The sequence below is a fragment of the Rhipicephalus sanguineus genome, chromosome 8, assembly GCF_013339695.2.
Source record: "Rhipicephalus sanguineus isolate Rsan-2018 chromosome 8, BIME_Rsan_1.4, whole genome shotgun sequence".
NCBI lineage: Eukaryota > Metazoa > Arthropoda > Arachnida > Ixodida > Ixodidae > Rhipicephalus > Rhipicephalus sanguineus.
This window is the reverse complement of record NC_051183.1, coordinates 40,439,750-40,462,215: the sequence shown is the minus strand read 5'-3', so window position 1 is coordinate 40,462,215 and position 22,466 is coordinate 40,439,750. Positions and strand designations below refer to the sequence as shown.

Genomic DNA, 22,466 nt, shown 5'->3' with positions numbered 1-22,466 from the left:
TAATGTTATTTGTCATACAAGAATTAATCTTTCGTTACGAAGTAGCGAATGAGAAACATAGAATATCGAGCCCTATTGCGAGGCATCTTATTTACGAGCACTTAAAATTCGTCTCACGCGTTTTCCGGGCAGAGGCGCATATTGAAATTTACGTTCGGCGCCATGGTTGCATAATCAAATTTGCATTTGCGAAGCCTTTCGTATAACGATTGCGCAAAGACTGAGCACACAGATTCGAGAAGCTCATGGCCGGTTTTGAGAATTTAAGCAGCGTGCACCGAGGGGGTAACATGTGGAGGAAATGTTGTAGACGACCATTTTTTTTTTCCTTCTATACACACACGTGTATCGAAAACAACAAGGGGGGACTTTGCAGGCCAATGCGCTCTTCGCACTTGGCTGTGCACGCAGAACGTCAAAACTTCACGGAGACTCCTCCGTAAGAACAGCTGACAATACAGGGTAGAGGTGTACGGCATATGCTGTGATAGCGCGGGGCGTAGATAAAAACGAGGCGAGGAAAAGAACGAGACAAAAAAAAGGAAAAAAATATGCCGAGGGAGCGACTCCCACGTGAACTGGAGCCGTATATCGGGAGCACGGTGGGAGATAAAAGTCAGAAAGAAAAAGAGCCAAGGCGAGATGAGACGTGCGCATCTCTCGCGGTGCTTCTCACACCTGCTGACTGATGCGAGACCTGAGACGTGAAGTTCAGTGGCAATCTGCTGATCAAGCTCGTCTCTTTGCTTTTCTTTTTATTTGTTGCCCTTCATGACACTGTTTGCGTAAGGTCTAAGTCTTGTTACCTGCGTTGAAGCAAGGACTGCCTCGCAGTCGTGGAATGTATCGCACGCACATGAAGAGAGTTGAATGTTTTTAATTGGACAGTTTCGAAATTTCTCTACAATCGCTGCATACCTCCTCCGAGAAGAACTTCATGTACAGTGAAAGAAGCTGCTGAACCCAGCTGTGGCTTTAAAGTGAGTCATGATCAGCCTGCTACAGAGATTACACGATAAGAGAAAAACAGAATCAAGGCTAAAGCATCCTTGCGTTACGTCGGCCTAGGATTCATACATGAGTTTGTTTTCATAACTCGCTGTTCGTTCAGTGCTTTCGTGTCATATGATTGCAATGAATGTAACAGGCAAGTAAATGCCGATTCCTCAATGTAGTACATACAAATAGCAAAAATGAAGAGTGCAACATGAAGTACGACGGAGAGAAATGTTGTCGTAGAGATGTCATGGCCAGAAGACAAGCTTCAGTAGGCAACATACATGTAGATATGGCGCCACGCTAGTAACTAAGCTGCAGAGCTCCCTGAGGCCTTTGTTTTCAAGTTTCAAGGATTCCTTTTGGAAATGCCACGTGATCGTGACGAATGTGTACTGAGGAATCCCTTCTGTATCGACACAGGGGCACATGCTCACAACAAAGCACTCGAGGCAACGTTGTCACCTAATCTGGTTACCTGCCAAACCGCAAGGGGGCCAACCAAGCTACGTCGAGTGTGTCGGTTGCAGTTGCCCATATCCTAAAAGGTATTACCTCATATAGCGTGGGGGGTACGTAGACAAGACGGAGCGAGAGAGCAGAGGAGGACTAAGGGTGAAGGCACATCATCTCTTCTGAAGTCAAGTTAAGAGGAGGCCAACCCCCCCGTAAAACAATACATGCCCACGAGTGGACACGTCCGTCGGACTGCCTTATCTCGCGTTCCTGCGTGGCTTCGCAAGCTATTCGCCAGATTGGGCGAACGTGCGTCTCGATTCTATGCAGTTCATCGGGGACGAAAGGGACGACGGTGTGTCCGGTGAAAGCCTTCGGTTGCTCCGATAAAAGAATATCGTTCTGCGAGACAAAAGGCGAGCATGTCGCACGTATGTCTGCTAAGGAGAGATGCTCCTGAAGAGCCAGGCGCCGCCCCGGATAAGGAAAAGAAAGCGACGTAGCGCAAGATCTCTTCTTAAGTGTCCCCGTTTTCTTTGCTCTCGCTTTTATATGTGTGATTATAGCGCTCCAGTGGAGTGGGCATATGCATATGCGCATGTAGCTACAGTAGTCGCTATAAGTAGTTTATGGAGTCATGCAAGGGGAAGTAACATTCAAACATCCTACTGTCGTCCATGTATGCAGTGAAGAGAAACTGTGTGATCGAAAAGACGCCTAGGCGTCGGAATGATCATTGGTCTAGAAGGGCGTTTAGGAGCACTCCTTAGTCTTGACATGTCTATCTGGACACGTGCTGTTAAACCAATAAATCGCGAGGCAAAAGGAAACAAAGGAAAGCGAGATAAGAGTGTCCTGTTGATAAATTGCACACTAAACGCCTCAGCGAAAACCCGCCTAATCGGTACGTCCCTTTCCCAAGGTTCTTCTTTTTCCTGGCACGTTCTATACCAGGAGGAAGATTTGATCGCCAACTATAAGGAGCGAAAGGCCCGTGGTTTCACCGCAGGCGTTTGAGGCAGGATGACATTACAGCCTATCGTGCTTCAAGAAAAAAAAAATATACCGTCTAAGAAGCGTGACCACCGAATCAGCTTTTGAACGAAACTTGCAAACGTTGACGAAACGATATCTGTCGGCCTGTCTCGAGCCTTGCCTCTTCAAGAGTGCGCTCGCCTTAATCCGTGCTGCACAGCTGGAAACTGACTCCCACCCTGACGACAAGCTCCGGTGGGTTACATGGCAGAGCGCACGTGATACTGAGGATCCACGTCAACAACTGCGTGCAGCCTGCAGTGGCGATGACTCTTTTCTGAGGGGTGTATTCACACCCCTACGAAGGTGTGCAGACGCATTTGGGACACGCCTCACCCCAAAGATACGCTCTTGATAGTAAGTAAGTAAGTAAGTAAGTAAGTAAGGTGTTCCTATTCCCTTTTAACACAGGGCAGGCAGTTTAAGTGCCACAGGAAGAAAAAAAAATGTAAACAAATGTCAAGTGTTTTCGTTGTTTTGTTCGAGCATAAGCAGAGTGTCACGGGTCACGGTGTCGCTTAATGCACACACTGGCACACACGCACACACACAGAGGAGGCGCTGCACACACACACGATTGGCTTGGTGGAAGTCGAGTCAAGAGTCGAGCCAAGCCATGCCGTGTTCTGCACCTCCGTGGCCGTTTAAACATGGCGGATGTTTACCGTTGTAGGGGGTCACCTATCCAGCGGCCGTGTTTGGGAGTTCCGTGATGCTAGTACTTTGTCTCAACCACTGTTCTCGACTTGGGTCTTGAAGCATGACTGGCCCTGCCAGCTTCTCGTCAGTCTGCTTTGACCCATTGCCACAAGGCGGCGGAGTGTTGGTGCGCGGGGCCGCAGAAGAGGGTGTGTGGGGCGTTTCCCTGGCCGATGTGGTCGCGACCTCTCTGTTAAGACGATCCCAGCGTAGCAGGAGATCCTTGGTGTAATTGACCCTATCGAAATGGTTTTCTTCTGTTTGGCCCGACAGGCCCAGGAGTTCCGGCAGACTTCAAACGCCCTCCGGGAGAGGACAGCATGGTGACGACCACGTTGCACGGAAATACCACTCTAGGCGCAGCGCATACGACAAACGCAGCAACAAGTGCGACAATCTCACCGCAAACTGCACACAACTAGTGCAATAGCTTGCGCAGCAAACGTCTACGGGTGAGGAAGAGCGCGGCAGAAAAAAAGAAACAGAATGGATACTGGGGTAAGGTAAAGCTGAGGACTAGAAAAGTGCGCGGAATAACACAGAAAGGTAAAGAGTGGGGTAGCGAGTTTAAAGAAAGAAAGAAAAGACCAGAAAGCCGCAGCATGTGCTCTTCTCTCCCTGTAAGCGTTTCGTTTTTCTTGCGACTCTTTATGCCTTTTTTTTTTTTTTTCTGCGAAGCCGCGTTGCACCTGTCCCCCAGAGGCGGCCTTCGGTGCGGTACAGGATCTCCAGTGGTTCGCCACGAGCGCAGAACCTGACCGGACTTCAATCAGAACTTGCGCATTCGCCGAAGACGAATGCGAATAAAAAAAAAAAAAAGGAAACACGCAGAGAAAACTAAAGAAAACTGGAATTTAAGTAGGTAAGCGGCTACGATACTTAGCCCCGCATAATGCACAGGAACACAGAAGAGAAGTCACGGCATGCCTCTCAATTATTACAGGAAGCTAATTTTGGTCGCGTAGCCGAAAGCCTGTCGTTGTTGAGCCTCAAAATTCTTTCTGTTCTTTTTAAACGTCATTTCCTCATTGTGCTAAGTAGGGTTACATTATTCCGATCTCCCATCGAGCTTGCAGAAAAATATTGTCTTTCAAGCCCGACCGGCACTCGATGTGGGTGTTCGAGTATGCTACTTGCTTATTGGTTTTATTTTATTTTTCGTTTTCATATTTTTTATGCGCGTAAAAGGCTTGTGTCCTTGCAGGGTGAGCTTCTTTTTCTAGACGCAACAGGTTTTTGCGACTGCTCAGTCTGTTCACCCCTTCACGGTTATATTTATTGCCCCGCGGATCAGTAAATTTCTAAGTATTGTCGACGGAATTCAATGAACAACTGCTTGAAGTCTTCGATAAAGTTGTCATGGGCTACGCTAAAGCATTACAATGACCTTTTTTCTTGCTTTATATCGAAAAAAAAAAGGGGCAGCGAAGCCAGTGGTAATCTTTCTTCATCGCCGTCTTTTCTTTTTTTTTTTTTTTTCATTGAGTGTTCAGGAACCAGCCAAATTGCCCGGCCGCGAACTGTGCTCGAACTAGTCCTGTTGCCGAAGAAGTGTAGAAAGCGAAATGCTCTTCTCACCAGATAACTATATCGTCAGGGGAAAAAAAACTGATAAAGATCTCGGATGTAAGGCAACAGCTGTTTTCACTCACTCTGGAACCCTCGAATGCGTTGGACCGATTGAAAGCATCATCCTGCCTCGGTAGAAGCCTATTTATTACACCGGGTGAAACCATAACGGGATTAAAAGGAGTTTCAAGGCGGTGAAGAAGGGCAGGGGGTGTAACGTGTTCAAAACTTAAGAGCGATGAATTTCGTAGGCTATATATGTCCATGGATTAGGACCGCAGGAGCTGTGGTCCTAGTCAATGGACGGTTTGCAAAAATCTGTAAGACGGCTTCCCTGTAAGATTTTTTTTTTTTTTTCAGGCAAGCACTGCATTTCACAGACTTCTTTTTTCGCTCGTTTCGCTTTTGCCACTCATAATTTCAGTGAAGGTACGCGAACACCACAAATGTTTGACGTTATCAAAGTTCCTATGGACTTGTCAGGCATCATTCTTCCCTCTCAGTCTACGCATGGTGAACCAAGCACCTGTCGCTCGAGCGACGCACTTTCACTGGAACTGGGAGCGGCAAAAGCACAGCGAACATGAAAAGCAGCCAGTGAACGCGAGTGCTCGGTTGAAAAAATAACCTTCGAAGAAAGCCTTGTTGCAGATTTTTGCAGGGCGTTAAAAGGTGCAGACCGAGGTGTTAAGGTAATGTTGTTTTATAAGATTTTTCCACACGTCTACACTGAAATGTTTCATTATGATTGTACAGTAATTAAAATGTAGCCAGAAACAGCCAAGCGTACCGCGTAGTAAAACCTGTCTCCCTGTACAGAAGCAAGGTGCCTCGCGAAGCGCCGTGTGTACCTCGATTCAAGAGTCAATCGGAAAGCTCAAAAGCAAGGGATGAAAATCAGAAAATAAGCGAGCCAGCGGGGAGTTGTTTTCTGGGCGGCTTTCCAAAGCGATGTGCTCGGCGAGCTGTGCAGATGTGTATACCAAGAAGAGAAACGCTTGCAGTGACACTCCCGAGACTATACGATAAGCAGTGCTAGCAGCAAAAAAACCGGCGACGGTCGGAGCGGCCACTTTTCCTCGGCCGAGGAGATGACGATGGCCGTCAGCTTATACGACTCGGGAAAAAAAATAATAAAAGGAGAGAACGACCGCAGAAATATAAGACTAATAAAAAAACGGCGTAAACTGAATACCCACTACATGGGACGGCGGCCACTGCTAACCTGTCTTGGGCGAAATGCGCTGACGTTCGGCTCAGTCGTCATCGCATCTCACCTGCGAAAGCGACGATGTGTTGTCCCGGCAAAATCTCTTTTTTTTTTTTCTGGCACGAACGAGTCACGTGTTTTCTGCGAACGACTCATGCGTTGCTTTTTCGACTTCAGAAAGATGCGCTTTGGTCGAACCAATAGCTTGTAAAATCTCAATTTGTATAGCTAAGCGTGACGAAAACGCCGTGGCCAATCATCTAAAGAAGTGGTGGTCACTGCGATGGAGAACAAGGTGTGTGGTGTTCATGGAACTGGTGTAGATTTTATAAAATTTATTATTTGTCTTTCCGGTCAGGGCACTGTGAGCTGCCCATCCGATGTAAAGGGGATGACCACGACCGTCATCATCATGTGCTTTAAGTAACCCTGGCCGAAATCTTACGTTCCTGGAATGGTGCTGACGGTGGATCCTTGCCTTTTTTTTAAACCGAAATAATGGCGTACATGCTACGAAAGTTAAGCTTATAGCAGCTTTTTGTTTAAACGTTCGCCAATAAGCCGTGAAAGAGCTAAGCACCCGACAATCATCCATCGGACGATGCGAGATATCGCGGAGGGTTTCACTGCAACAGGTCGTCACGGCTTAATGATAAGGACGGCGTGGAGAGGCCGACCCTCAACACCGCAGCTACGTTTCCACGCCCGCAATGTGTCTTTACCGTGAGAAAGAAAACGAAAGTCACTCATTCAATTCTGCATATTAAAACATCGCAGTGTCTTCGACTAAGGAATTCTCGGCTGACGCAGCATTGCAGCCATGTGCTGCGAGTGCCTCGCGGTGCCGGTTCTGCAGGCCATCATGCTCAATTCCTAGGTTACGCAATGGCAATGCCGCAACACCGCGCCGGCAGCTCGCGCAAGAAAGTCTTTGCGGAAGCGCGCGAACGAGCAGGACACGTGGAAAAGAACGCGCTGGCAAGATTATGCAGGCGGCCGCCATGCGCTCGTGCCATGCGCTCGTGCACGAAACACATGCGTGCGTAGCCTTTGTTCAGCAGATAACTCATGCGTTGCTTGCCAATGCTTTTATAGGATACCAACTTAACATTCCTTGACGTGAACTTAAGTGCCTTCAAAGTCTGCAACTTTGCAGGAGGTGTTCACTGAGCACCGGACATTCATCGCGATACTATTTCCTCTTACGAGTTTTCACTGAATGATCTGTTTACGCGGTTAACCTGTAATACTTATCGGGACAACGTGCATAACTAAACGTAGCTACAGAATGCCGAGACATCAATTCAGAGTTTTGGTCAGTCGAGTGAATGCACACAGGCAATCGCCGCGATTGCAGGCACAAGCAACTGAACGACGTGATGCAACACAAGCAAGAAAACAAAGCGTAAAGCCAAATCCAAAGCAACTGACCTCAAGCATCCAGCGTCCGACGATCCGCCTCATGTTGACGGAGAGCTCCTTTTGGACACAGGTGAAGTATCGAGGGTTGATTGGATACCTCTCCTCGGACCTGAGCAGGTTGTCGAGCACTGTGGAGTCGTCGAAGATGGCCGGGTCCCTGTACGAGCATACGGGACCCTGGCCCTCGGGCCGCTCCTGGAAATCCACGTCCTTCTCAAGGCACAAGAGCTCCGCCATTATGTGGCCGCTGCAGAAGCCCTCTACTCTTTCCGTTCGGCGCTGGCCGTCGTCGACGTCCTCTGCGCCAAGAAGCGACAGGTGCCCGGCCGAGTTCAGCGGTGATCTTCGAGACCTGTGCCGTGGCCACGAGCGGAGCAGGCTGCTAGTCTTGACCGACCCTCAACACCGACTCGCACATGGGACAGGATTCGAGGAGGGGCAGCCGGCTTCCAGAAAACTCTCAGCTGACTGCGACGGGTTATGTTTACAACGATCGTCTTAACTCTTATTTGACGGCTCAAGAAAAAAATAATTAAGGGGTTACGGGGAAAAGCAAGTTTCTGGTTATTGACGGTTGGCAAAGTGACGAGCTTAATTTTCTTTTTTCGTTCTGCGCTTTCGTCTCGACCACCCGGCAACGTCACGACGACCCTCTGTAAGCGTCCCTGGTTCTCCCCGAACAGGCACGGCGGTCGAGGGGTCGTGGCCGTTGTGCGAGGTGATTTTTCCCAAATGCGAGGTAACGACACGAACGACGCTGGGAGATGTGCACTCGCCAACCGTCAAGTGTGTGTATGAATCGCGACGATGGGCTCTGCAAGTTCGCCTCCACACCCTAGCGAGAAGGGGGGGCAAGTGAAAGCGTATTCTAGTGAGCGAGGGGCAGGGAAGGGGGGGTGGGGGCAAACTGCAGCCAGAAGCTGTGGCGATTACGCGTTACAGCCCCCGCCTCCTCTCCATTTCGCTCTCTGAAGCCGTGCGCACTCTCTGAAGCCGTGTGCTTCGCTGCATGGCTTCAGAGAGCGGTGCGATAGATGCCCCTACACTCTCAACTCGTCAACACACACCCGCTACCCACCGCCACCACCACCCTTGAGAAAGGAGGAGCGGACCTCCTCTCCCAATCTCCGGGCGGAACGCTGCCGCTCGTTGTCAGCCGGCCAGTCGTCGGCGGGACGTCCCAAGCGCGGGATCTTCACGGGTTTCGTTCGTACTGGTCGCATTCTTCCCTTCTTTTTTCTTTGCTCGTGTGTCGGTCGCATTTGCCCAGCTACTACTCAGGGGGCTACGCCGTCACTGCCTCGTTCCACGCTACACCCCTGGTTAGACCTGCCCTCCTCCCACCCCAGTCTACGCCCTCTCTCCCTTTAACTTCGTTCGCGTTACCCTCAGGGTAGCTGTTGCTACCGGGCCAGTGGGTTAGGCTCGACCACGTTCCAGTCACTCGGACTTAGGACTTCGGAGCTTCGATAGCGAGCGTGTCGTCGACTAGGCTGACGACTTCTCTGTAAAAATATATACATATTCGATCGACTTTGGTCCAGGGCTCGAGCCAACCTTGTCGCTGCATCCTCGCCCGATGTTCTTTATTTATTATTTTTTTTTTTTGCTTTGAGGGGTGGAGGGGGTGGCGGACCGGTAGGTTACTCGCAACGAGCTCTTGATGCAAACACGCGAAGACTTCGCGACCCTGACCTTACACGCACCCAGTCGCGTAAGGTTACCCCCATGGCCACGGCAGCAAGGTTACAAGACTTGGCGAATACGACTCCTGAGGTGACGTGTTACGTCGCTAACAGCGGCGTGGCCACAGAAGCGATAGCTTCTGGACCATTTTTCTTCTTCTTCGTTGATTTTTTTTTTTTTTTTGCTGTGACCAATGATACAAAAACAGAATCGTTTGATTCCAAAACTGCTTTCTCTTTATGCAAAATATATTCTGAATGTATGTTATGTAGAAAGAAGCCTGTTTTTGAAATGTAAAACATTTTTGTGTATGTATGCCGAAGTAAGCATGTTCTGAATGTATAAATCTCTTTGAATGCGTATGTATGAAAAAAAAAAAGAAAATGTGAATATGATAGCTTGCAAAACCAAGTAATATCTCATACTATTGAAATGTGTATAATATGCGTATAATATGTCGCTTATTTGTATATGTGTACGTTACTGATGTGTAAATGTGTATAATATGGCACTGATGCAGACTGTATCAGGAGGTCAAGACCTCGTCAGGCTATTTAGCCTTTAGTCTTTGCCTCCCGCAGGGAAATGTCTTATTTTTTTTCCTGCAAATAAACAATGTTCAATGTTATAACTGTTCCTATTGTTCAGGGGCGCAATGATCTCTGCATCTTATGTTAAAAAGAGGCTTGCACCAATTTTTCTTTTTTGTGCTTTTCAGGAGATTGTTGGTTAGACGGCTTTCTGAAGTAGCCTAAGCGCCAGTTTACCGAAAGAATATCCCTCATTTTGTTCACGTCCTGTACGAGGAAAAATTGTCGAGGTTTCTGGTGAATGCTGGACACTATTTGAGAAAGTGCTAAGAATGTAACAAGAAAATATCGCGTAGATAGCGCAAGGCTTAATGGGCGATTTGAAAAAAAATCTGCATAACAACCTCCTTGCAAGGTTTTTCTTTATTTTTACTTTTTTCAGCCAAGCTCTCGTTCCCGTGAAAGTGTGTCCCCCGAACGACAGGTTCCTCGTTCACCACATGTAGGCTGAGAGGTAGCAATGAGGTGTGACAATCCCGTAGCAGTTTTTGAAAAAAAAAAAAGCATTTTGTGGTCTTCGCGTGCCTTCACTGGAATTAGGAGCGGCAAACGCCCAAAGAGCGAGAAGAGTAGTCTCTGAACGACAGTGCTTCACTGAAAAGAAAGAAGAAAAAAAAACATTGCAGGAATGCCTTTTTGGAGATTTTTGCAAACCGCCCATTTTCCAGTGTTGAGCAGGGTTACTTCCAACATCTATGGCATTTCGCGGTAATCCTTAGAAGCACAGAATTTCCGTTTAATAGGTATCGCCTCGTCAATGCATGGCTTCAATTTTGAAGCTTGGATGTCCCTCCAAAAGTACGCAGCTCTTTTCTCTCATTTAGTTCGTATCCCTCTGGAACTTACTGCTTAATTGTCACCAAATCGGGGTTATTTCAGAAAAAATTTCTGTCATCGGCGAACTTTGCTTAGTTCCAGTCATAAAGAAACAGGTGGGGCCGAATACACTACCGCTTGCGTTGGTGAGTGCCCGAAGAAGTCAGGCGGCTTCTCCTATGACGGGTAGCCTTAGTGTTGGCTAAAATGTGTTAACGAACACTTTTGGCATAGGAGTTTTTAGCGCATGCCAGCCTTCCTTCTTACGAAACTGTCATAAGGAACATTTAGGCTGTGCTAAACGTTGCCGAAGACGAAGCGAGTTTTCGAAGACAAACTCACCTTTCCTTGTGTACAGGGTCATGCGCAATACCGCGACTGCATTTGCTGCCTCGATTGCTCACAGAAACCGGCGGGTGTCTGCATCTGAAATCAACAGGACATGCGGAAGAACTGGTTAGGACGACTTCACTAACGTTCTTTTGGTTTACGAGGCGGGCAAGGAAATAAATCTACGCGGAATGCCTGGTTAAAATCAGACCAGGCGTGCTTTGTCTTCAGGACTGTGCACTTTTACTGGAATTTTTACAGTTCGGTTACCAATAAAGGAGATGAAAAAATAGCAACAAATGATTATCTGTGTTTGTTTATTGCGTCAGCGAAAGAGATGTCGCATGAAATCACGAGCCTTAGTGTGGAGAATGTTTTTCAATGGGCCTCGTTCATATGTTAGACACAACCAAATCGATTGAACAGACAGTTAGGCTATGGAAAAAAATAGAGGACGTTCCTTGTAGTCAGTAACGTAAATCGAAGGTTGTGGGTTCAGTTCCCACCGATGGACAGTGTGATTTGTCGTCCGCTTCAGTTCATGTCAATTTACACATCTACAGTTACAGACAACAATTAACGTCCTCTGTGTTTTCCCTGGCCTAATTGTCTGTTCGAAGCCTTAGTGTTGAAGTACAAGCGATTTTAAGTGCTGGCCCTTGCGCCATTAAATCCCACACATCATCATCATCATCATTTTAAGTTGCACATCAGTTCCTTGCAAGCAGCACGTATGGTAATTACACGTAAAAGGTTGGTACTAAAGGCGCGGGACAAGCAGATACCGCTAAATCGAGAAAAAAGGGGATCACATTTTCAACAATTTACGCTGGGAACCGGTTATGGCAGTGACGCGGTGGGAGAAAAAGGTTCTACTCTTTGACGCTCGTGGCGAGCATTGGCGTAAGGGCAGAACCAGTGAGTTATGGTCAACTGATACGTGGAACAACATATTCTTGATATTTGTATTATATGTCTGCGTAGCATGAAAACAAAGGTCCTCTTAGTCGTTACCCTCGTATTTGTTCTTTTTTTTTTGGGGGGGGGGGGGTGGCTCGTAGATATGCCTTAAAATACCAGCTATAACATCGATATTTAGACGGCGAATAGAATAAATTAGGTAAAAGAGAGACAAACAGCGGAGAGCAGATGAACTTTTCTATAATTGTTTTAGGAATGGAAGATTGAGCGTAAGCTTCCCTTCTTGCTATTACTTCGTGTTACTCACAGGGTCAACTTGGGACTCCTGCGAAAGCATGGAACGTTCATTGCATTCATACAAGTTGCATTCATACAAGTCATACATTCGAGTAGCTAATTGCCCGAAGCTTTCACATTTCATGCAACTTTTCTGAGTGTGCATACTATAAACTTGTGCAGCATTTGATGCTGCGTGATATGCTCAGTTTTAGCGAGTCGTGGGAGGAGCTAGTGGCAAGCTATGAGTTCATCCCAGTGTATTGAATGTGCAGCACCCCCGGTATGTTGCAAATTAAACAAAGTTTAAATCCAACAGATATCCGATACTCATACAATATACTTTGACAGCAGCGAGCTCCAAAGTACAACTGCGGCCAAATAAAGAAATAATAAAGCCATGAAGAATGCCATCGACGTACAGACTCACCGAGAAAACGAGCAAGCAATCCTGCAGGCAAGTAGACGAACATACTACTGTTGTCTATGTACGTCCTCTATCTTTGGACGCAGAGTTGCCAGATTAGAACAGATGCCGGCGCCGCCGGTTTAAAAAACAGACGTGGGATACGCAAATACTGCTCTTTTCTCACATGCAGGGCCAACTGGCGTACTTTAAACCTCCTGAGGCGCCATTTACATATTAAATAAAAGCAATGTGTACGCCGAAATGCCCCAAGGGTGAACGTGTTAGCAAATTATTGAAGTGTGTACTCCATATCCCTTATAAAAGAAAGAAGTAAAGAAGCACTCGTGTGTACGTCTTCACGGTAACATCGAGATTCGGAGTAGCTGCCTCTTATTTCTAATATTAATAATAATTGCTGGGGTTTCACCCGCCAAAACCACAATATCATGAGGAACACCGTAGTGCAGGGCCCCGGAAATTTCGACCACAAGGGGTTCTCATACCGTGCACCTAAATCTAAGTACACGTGCCTCTAGCACTTTCGCCTCCATCGCCTCAATGCGACAGCCGCGGTCAGGATCGAACCCGCGACCTTCGGGTCAGCAGCCAAGCACCGTAACCACTGTACCAACGCGGCGGCTCTTACAATATTCAACGGGAAGGAGGCAACAGAGCAACTAAATAAAGTAAAGGTGGAGGTGTAGGCATGATCGTTAGGCGTGTAATTGAGTCGAGATGGGTGAAAATGACATGGTAAAAAGCTCTTGTGCTTTAGCCGCACGTGGGTAGAAAAAATAAATAAATAAAAAGACGTTCTCAATCCCATCATCGTTGCTTCCTGTGTAGTAGCTTGCGTGGCATCGTAAATCGACTCACTGCTTATGTCAGCGACTTCACGATAAAAAAAAAAAAAAAGAAGGTCAGCCAATTACTGCACACGCCAGCAAGAAAGTATATGCGCTTATACTCATTTTCCACTTCGCTGATTTCTATCGAGAGATGTAGATATGCACGTGGTGATTGAGTTAACGTGGTGTAAATCTGAGGCACCGATTGAACATAGTCTTTCGGGTGGTTGACGTCCTGTTTGAGACAACAGGGTCCACTGAAAGTTGTCGAAACTGAGTCGTTTCTACGTCTTCACCACAGACTGACACAAAAAGCCCAGAGGGTCTTCTATGTCCAGTCGATCCAGCTCAGCTTAAGCTTGGTTCTGAAAACTTTCCTGGCTAGTGGGAGGGGGTTAGAAAATTGGGGGATTTAACCCCTCACCCACCCCTGGATTTTTTCGGTTTGTATATATACATGCACACATACAAATGTACGCACGCACATACATAAAGTATTGTTGAACCACCCCACCACACACAAAATTTCTTGCTACACCCCTGGTTCTAACGACGGGCCATATCGCCGATTCTATCAGCAGATTACCGTGACTTGGCTATAAGAGCTCGATTTAGGCGAGTTGGTGTATGCTAAATATAGTAGGTACACTGCAACAAATTTGGGAGAAAAAAAAAAAAACGGAGACTGTTTCCTCTGTCTGTGTTCTTACGATGCTTATGACTTGGCTGATCAGCAACGAATCGAGCCGCTAGTGTTCTATGTACTATCTGTGCATGCAGCCGTGTCCCATGTGCATAGGCGTGCGCAGGGTTCCCCATCAGGGGGGGGGGGGGGCGAATGTTCATCGCAGCGCCCCCCCCCCCCTCCTACTAAGTCAATGTACGAGGCAGATTTTGCGCCGCCCCCCCTCTTAGGTGACCAGTGATGTCAATGTATGGGGCAGATTTTGCGCCCCCCCCTCATAGGTGATTAGGGGGGGCGGCCGCCCCCCCCTGCCCCCCTGTGCCCACGCCTATGCCCATGTGCCATTTGTCACCGACACATTATCGAACAATGCACACCATTTCATGGCGCTCTTTCTCCAGCGTTGGCGCCCACGCCATAAAACGCCTCGAACCATCATCATGAGCTAATCAGGCTGAAGCCAAAGGGGGAGTCTCTCACGAAGTACTTACTTCACGCTGAAAAATGATACCGAAGATGTGCACACTCCTTCAGCTTTCGGCGAGAACGCTGATATTGCCCTTCAGCACTGCCGAATGCGCTCGCCTTTCACGCCCATGTTCGGTAATTGCGGCGGAGGTGAGTGCAATACAAGTAAAGGCAAGCCAACGACAGCTCGCTCAAGTGACTTGCAAGGAGCACTTGCCTTGAAGGAAAAAAGCAAAACACGCATATACATTTCGGGTGTACAGTTAAAAGGGGGAATGGGGCGTCGATTATGTTCAATCTAACCGGTCGTTGTGAACCAGAAATTGCCGGTGGAACACAAAGGGTCCAGGCGGAAATTGACCTTGCAATAACACGTTCCAAGTAATCACGGAAAGGGGGGGGGGTGATGGCTCGTAGTATCCCTGGCTTCGTTTTTCCTTTTCTCGGTTTTTCCTGCGTAAAGTGACAGGCGAACCACGTGTTGACGTTCCTTGCAGGTCCCGGCCAGAAACTTCCCCTTCTGCGAGAATAGCTGTATCTTTGTGTGTGTGTGTGTGTGTGTGTGTGTGTGCGTGTGTGTGTGTGTGTGTGTGTGTGTGTGTGTGTGTGTGTGTGTGTGTGTGTGTGTGTGTGTGTGTGTGTGTGTGTGTGTGTGTGTGTGTTTTCTCAGTCACTACTCTAAAGGCATATGCTGTTGTTATGTTGCTAGACATTCCAAGTTTGTCTTTTACTCGTTTTAAAGGGAGAGAAAAAGTATTTCGAGCTGCCAAAGTCCGCGGGGCTGGACGGAACAAGTGCAGCGACCAACTGATGCGTGAGGAATGGAAGAGGGGGGTACACGGCGGCCACTCCTCTAAAAGGATGCCGGGGAGCCAAACAGTGTGTGGGCTCGTCTCGAAATTCTCGGGAAAGGAAAGTAAAAGTACGAAGATGCCCCCGGGAGCAGAAGCTGAGAGTGTGCTCCTGCCCTTATTCCGAGAATCCAAGTTTCATTCCGAAGCGGCAATGGCTTTTTCCTCTCCCCTCTTTTCCTTTCTTTCCCTAAAGAAGGGGGCGAAATGAAAGCCAGTGCAGACTTGCCGAGCCCAGGGAAGCCTCGCGGCAGCAACACGTGCATCCATGTGGGTTTGGTCCACGAGCAAAGCGGAGCCGCAAGTCGAAGACGAAATGAAGCAGAAAAAAAAAATAGCAAGACGTCTCTCCTCCACGGGTCCTTTCTTCCGTTTGCCTAGACCACATCTGAAGCCACTGCCGACCTTTCAGGCCTGTCGCTCGTACTTGCGAAGAAGGAATAGCTTTGGGATGCCCCTGCTCCTTTGCGGCGCCTTGGGGTTTTCGGTGGGGTCTCCCCTTCCCCTTTCGGAGATGTCGTCGACCAGATCCACATGATTTCCTGCAGTGCGTGCGTTGATGGCCTGCCTGCCATTGTGGGCAGTCAGGCCCAGGAAGGCTCGCGTGTGAAGCCAAGTGACGAGGCCAGTTGAGCATGCACGCGTGCCTAATGAATGAGCGTGTGCTGACCGGTCCCTCGCTTAACCCGGGACAGATTTGTGGACGTTGCACTCCAAGTTCCGTGTACGGAGGCGTGCGTGCGCTTAAGCGTTTTCGCGTGAAATATTTAAAGGACTAGCAGGGGCGTAGCCAGGAATTTTTTTCGGGGGGGGTTCTACCATACTTTATGTATGTTCGTGCGTTCGTTTGTATGTGTGCGTGTATATATACGCAAGCAAAACTGAAAAATTTCGGGGGGGGGGGGTTGAACCCCCCCCCCCCTTGGCTACGCCCCTGATGACTAGAGAAGGGGACAGCCAGTACCGGAAAAGTGCCACCGTGTTAAACGAGAACGCGTGGATTTGTTCTCGGTACCACTGGCCAGTTCTTTCGTCGTCGAGACCACTGCGAAATTCCTCGCTCGGACGGGATTGTTGGCATTTTTTTATAAACACTTTCGCGAAGGTGTATTGTGCTTCTTGTCGTGTAGCTTTATACCACGACAAAGATTAGTTCGATGTTCAATTTGACTAATTTGACGCACTCCCACTTAAGCTGGCTTTTGCACTGGCGAATGGAAATAGAATCTGGGGACGAGGCGGGCTGCTCTCTGGACGCCTCTGATTGCCCTGTTCCGAATGACAAACATAGGTTTGCTCAGGGTTCTCTGTTTGTGGGGGCGAAGTGGGCGACGTTTGGTCTAAATGATCTGACCTGACCAGCGCTATTCAGGACTCACTTCCATCCACTGGCATCATTATTTACGCAGTGGCTTGTTCATTTGTATGCTTAAGAAAGCTGATATGTTCAACACTGGTGTGTTCACTTGGTATCCCAGCCAGCAATTTCATGCTGACATTTACATCATGCTGTCATATTTCTGTCATTATTCCAGGAACGACTTCGTCTTGGTGCCCTTGATAAAGGCTGTGTGTGTGTGTGTGTGTGTGTGTGTGTGTGTGTGTGTGTGTGTGTGTGTGTGTGTGTGTGTGTGTGTGTGTGTGTGTGTGTGTGTGTGTGTGTGTGTGTGTGTGTGTGTGTGTGTGTGTTTAACTGCCGTGCGAAGTGTTCTAATTAGGAATGCGAAAGTTAATGAACGTTGGAAGAATAAATGGACAAATTCAACAATTAAACCATCTATGAATCTCTCTCTCGCTGTCTATCGTTTATTTACAATCGAAGCCAACTGGTAGGTCGAACACCGACTGATCGTGTGTTAGCGCGTTAAAATACAAGCGCACTTGTGCGAATAAAAGAAGTAGTCACGCAGTCGACTGAAACTATCTGGCCATCGATACCAAACCCCTGTTGACCCAGATGATGTACACATAGCGTTCCTCCTCCGTTGTTACCATGTCGATCGCAATGACAAGGCTGCAATGCAAGGTCGAGGGGGAAAGAAAACTATACAACATATGGAGCGCGGAGGGAGGACATCATTAGTACGCAGGCCACGTTTATACGACAGGAGACTTTGTATCAGGGGAGGGGTGGTGTAAGGAGAGGTAACAGGGGGGGGGGGGGGCTGCACGATGAGTGGGTGTCCATGCGGGGAGATGCAGGTTCCCAGGAAGGCCGTAGCAATTCAGAAGGGACAGAGCACGCGGCGCATCATCGGAACGTGGGAATTCGTGCAGCTGAAACAGAAACGAGAGGAGACCCTGAACGACATCTCTGCTGCTAGGCTGCGTCACCGGTCAACTCCCGGTCAACTAAGAACGGGCCGTGCGTACAAGCTGCTGAAAGTGCAACTTATCCTCTACACTATTGTGATTGTGTCAGTGATAATTCTGTGTTATTGCGCAACAAAGGAAATGAACTTTCAGATTTAATGCTCCAATGAGCATTCTAGCGATATCATGGGCGTAGGCAGGGGGTTGCAAAAGGGGCACTCGCCCCCCTCAAGCCACACTGGCACTTTCCCCCCACCAGCTATATGCCAGCTCTCGCCCCATCCCCCAGCTGCGATGCAGCACGGGTTTGCGCCCCCCAAGCAAAAATCCTGCCGACGCCCATGAGCGATATATCTTTTTTTTTGTGTGTGGTTATGGTGGGCAGTGTGCTTGCGCATGCTGGCTGTACAGTGCATATATATGTAGGAAAGTTTTCTTATAATAAAGATAGCGCTTGTCCTGTACTGCGCGCGCTCTTCCATGTCCCGTACTGAATTCGTGCTCAGAAGTTTAGCATTACGAACCAACTAGCCCAGCCACAAATTCACTGACAAAGGAGAGAAGCAGTTTGCGAAATGTTATTTTGCGTGGTTGGACACGTGCGAAGAAGAGAACATACCGACAAGATTTTTTTTTTTTTTCAAATGGTAAAAATGGGTGTCCTCAAACGGGGCCTTTATGGTTGCGAATACGGCACAAGCACCGCCGATAAATTCGAATCCTAGCTTTCAGTGCTTCACATATTTCCAAAATGATTCCGAAATACCAATAGCATAACTTTTGTTCACACTACTTGGTATGCAAAAAGATTAATTGCAAAAATATAAGCAGTTAGGATAAGCAGCCGCATGCTTCGCGATCTGCCCACCGCCGTTTTGTTTAGTTTGCACACAAGCCTTTATTGCTTACTTTTGCTGCTCACTATTGGAGTATGGATACTCCAAGAGTACGGCATGAGTACGGACACTTTGCGCGACAAATGCGCGAGCTTTCAATGTCGGGCAGCAGTTTGCTGCTGTTTGATTTGCTTAAGAAGCAATGTCCACGAACGTGGATGCAGGTAGCGAAGAGGTTTAAGTGCACTGCCCGACGTGTGTTTCCAGCGTAGGGGAGAATAAGGGCTATGGATGTGGGGACTGCGTGACCGCTCGGCTTGTAACATACCGTATCAACGCCGTATCAACATCGCCTGTGATGCAAGAGAAATAATGTTGGAAAACTTACACGAAACACAGTAACTCGGAGAGGTTACGATGCATGTCCCTTTCTCTTTGGACACACAATGGAACCATAGACAGAACTCGATCCACGCCTTGTGATAACAGGGATATTATAAAAAAAAAAAAAAAAGTAGGGCGAACGAAGCGCGTTAAGGCGTCGCCGCGGATATCTCTTCTGATGCTTTAGCGTTTGGTCGAAGCTTTGCTGAGACAAGTTTATTGCGCGCGTTTATCGACGTGTGGTGAGTGACTGTGGTCACGATGAGGGGGGGGGGGGGTGAGGGTACTTCATTAAGGATGAGACGGCAGCTTTGATTCTCGCGCCCGTCTAAACTCGGACGTATAAGCCGAGTGTTGCAAAACATAAGCTGGTTTCTTTGTTTAAACGTCTGCCGTTGGGGTGTGCCGGGATACTCAATAAACTGCTTGTCGCACGGTTTGGCTGATACAACACATATAAAATGGTAGGTAGCAATGAAGACCCTTTTTCTCTGTCCGTACCACTCCTCCCTCCTCTATTCGCATTATTTTTATGTGTGGTTTTGGGGCAGACAAGTTGTAGGTATGAAGGCCTACCGATCATGACGTGATTTATCTAGCGAGGTTGCCATAGAGACAGGAATATACACTGTCAGTAGAGCACTGAGGCGATGTGAATAAATTTCCTCGCTAAGTATTGTTTGGGCATTTGTAGCAATACATTGAAATACATAGACGATAAGGTAAACGCTGCTGGTTGAAATATCTATAGAACGTGAATCTGTAGAAAACGTGGTAAGTCGTCGCAGCCCATTGACGTAGCCAGGGAGGGGAAGTGCATGTGCATATATACACGCACACATACAAACGCACGCACGAGCACACATAAGGTATGGCTGACCACCCCTCCCGATACTGTAGCAGCCATTTATTTCATTGTGTTTCTGGACAAAGTGGAACTCACATGCAAAATTACGCAGACACATCGTAAGCGAACTGGTAGCACATATGTTCCCGCGCTATGTGAAACTTGGGGGCTGAACTCCTTGCACAGATTGCATGTCTAGCATTGCGCCCTGGAGGAGGCGTTTCTTCGTTTCTCACACGTCCAAGCAATAAGAAAACCGCTCTACTCTAATGCAACGCGCTTCAAGGTCCGTCATATGATACATAGTTCGAAACAAAGGACATCGCAAGAAATACCTCTTGAAGCTAAATAATTGTAGAAGAAAGCCTCGTTTTTTTTTTTTTTTTCAAATTCAGCAGCTCTTTCGATAACACTTCTAAAATTAAGCCTGATGTCATTCGAGCTGCCTCCCCATCTCGCTTACGTATGTTCTTAGACCTCCCGTATGGCGACATACGCAAGCATATCGCTCATTAATCACGCTCAGTTCATTAATTAAAGGGCCGAGTGGTCGCTACCCGAATACTCGCGCGAAACATTCGCGGGAACGTCGTTCATTTATCGCTCGAAAAAAAAAAAAAAAAAACTGTGCCATCTGCCGAAGATTCGGAAGAGGCTACATTTCTCCGTTCCCGATCGAAGAGGCGATTTCTGGAACCACACGGCTCGCGTAAAACGAATAGAATGTAGCCACATCAGGCCACGCCATGACAGTCCTTGAAGGGGTTTGTCTTCAGGCGCCACGCAAGGAACAGAAAAGTAACGGTCCACGGCACGCATGCAGTCGGTGAGCAGCAACTGTCTTCGTTATGAAGCCCCCCCCCCCCTCATAAGAGGTAATGGTTCGGCGGATCATTTGTTAAATAGCCAGTGCAGACAGCGTGTGAGCCAGTGTCCTTGGGGTGCTGATGGTTAAACAAAAGAAGCAGGCGCCTCTTGGAGGAAGCATGAAACGCTGATCACAAAGCGGTGGCTGTTTTCTCTTTGGGAAGAAATAACACCTGGGGACAGTCAGGTATATGGCGTGGAGTGTGCTGCCCAGCCGTTGCAAGGAAGCTGGAAAGCTGCGTGCTTAGCTACGCAAAACAATAGAATAACAATGGACGTGGTAGGCAAATGTTCTTGCCTGTCGGTACTTCTGTCGTCGTGCGGGGTTAATTGATCGACACCGTCTACGTTCCATTGTATGTATGTATCATCGTGGACACAGTATGTTCGCGTGATATGTGTTGCGTCACTGTGTGTGTTTCTTGTAAGGCACGTAACAAGACACTGCTCCCTTGTATAACGTGTGGCATACCACGCATTTCGTGTATTCGCCCTCTTGCTATATACTTTCCTATTTTAATCTGTCTCCTCGTCAAAGAGGTTAGCGTGGTGTCTCCTTCAGGGGACAAATTCCAGATCACTTCAGCTTGTGTGTAATATCTGTGTATGTCTAGATAGATATTTGATATGATATTTCATTTGTCATCGAATGCCACTGTTATACGCGTGCTGCATGGTATATATGTTCGTATGTAGCTTTACTGGAATGTGTGTTTCAACGAATGTAGTTACCGTCATGTGTATCCATAATCGTCAAAACAACGACACGTGATACTGCACCGGATGAAAACTACAACCCCTTTTCTCAAACGAGTCCGTACGTTCCGAATAAATCAAACAATAATAGATTAAACTTCTCCGCCACATAATTTTGGTATGCATTCTTGTGTCACAACACTGTGAAAATGCACAGCTGCACAATAGTTTCTGCTCATAAAGTTAATGGTAATATCAATGAATAGTTTGGAAGAATGAAAGTAAAGCATTGTTGACACAATTACACGGAGTCACCTTGAAGCAGTAAAGCGGTGGGGTTTCAGTGCAGAACAATCATATTGCACGAACATGTTGATAGTAGAAGCAATACGTTGAAATCGACGGAAAACAGAGAGGTTTCGGAGAAAAATCACTGCTTGATGTAATTGCCACTAGCTGACCAGTTGAACACAATGACAAGGTACTTGAAGTAACGAACACTGGCTGACCAATGAGATATTTCAGTTGTAGCCAAGGCTCTGATTGGATGCATGAAGTGACCATCCATGGCTGACCAAGGGACTCCTTAGTCTGAAGCCAAAGTTCTGATTATACGTGTGAAGTTATCAGCACTCGTCGACCATTGTTATTCTTAGGGGTGACGCCAACTTTGTGAATGGATGCGTGAAGTGACTACCATTTGTTCACCAGTGGATACTTTACACTGGAGCCAACTTTTGATTGGATGACAGAAGTGATCACCATATTGGTTGTCCGGTGGACCTGTCATGCTGAAGGCAGTTACGGTCAGACGCTCGAAGGGATCGACAGTGTTTGACATTGGTATGCTCACGCTGGAGTCAACGTTATCTGATCGGATGATTGAGGTGACTAACAATGAATCACCAATACTCAGCTCTAGCAGGAGCCTACGCTTCAGTAAGAATACTTGCGTCGCTCTGGGTAACTCGTTGCTCATCTCGGGCGGACAATCCATCCCTGAGTAACATGAGCTGCGTATAAAAGGTATGCCAAGGCGAGGAGTTCTTTTACTCAGACAGATAAGGTCTCGCTCTAAAAACGTTGGCTACGGCCTGGGTATTTTCTTGTTTGTCCTGTGTTGATTACTTCAAGAAATTGACTGTGAAATTAACGTAATTAGGTCTGCGTCACGCCCACGTTAAAACTAATAGATGTCTCGAAAGCAATGACCGTGCAAGGTGGGATGACGAAAGAATGTGTCGAGAGGGCCACGT

The 22,466-nt window shown here is 47.6% G+C and overlaps 1 protein-coding gene across 4 annotated transcripts in view; it reads right to left on the bottom strand.

The window, feature by feature from the left end:
- The window catches only part of LOC119401763 (G1/S-specific cyclin-D2), a 321,278-nt gene that overhangs the window by 63,877 nt on the left and 234,935 nt on the right, over window positions 1–22,466 (bottom strand). For 2 of the 4 annotated variants that reach the window (XM_037668731.2, XM_037668730.2), the window contains 2 exons: window positions 10,822–10,905; window positions 7,397–7,686 (listed from right to left, as the gene is read on the bottom strand). In XM_037668731.2, coding sequence (XP_037524659.1) covers window positions 7,397–7,686; window positions 10,822–10,843 — 312 coding nt within the window. In that variant the 5' untranslated portion in view covers window positions 10,844–10,905. Of the gene's footprint in view, window positions 1–7,396; window positions 7,856–10,821; window positions 10,906–22,466 lie in introns of those variants that run through there. The other 2 variants (XM_037668732.2, XM_037668733.2) reach the window with 2 other exon arrangements.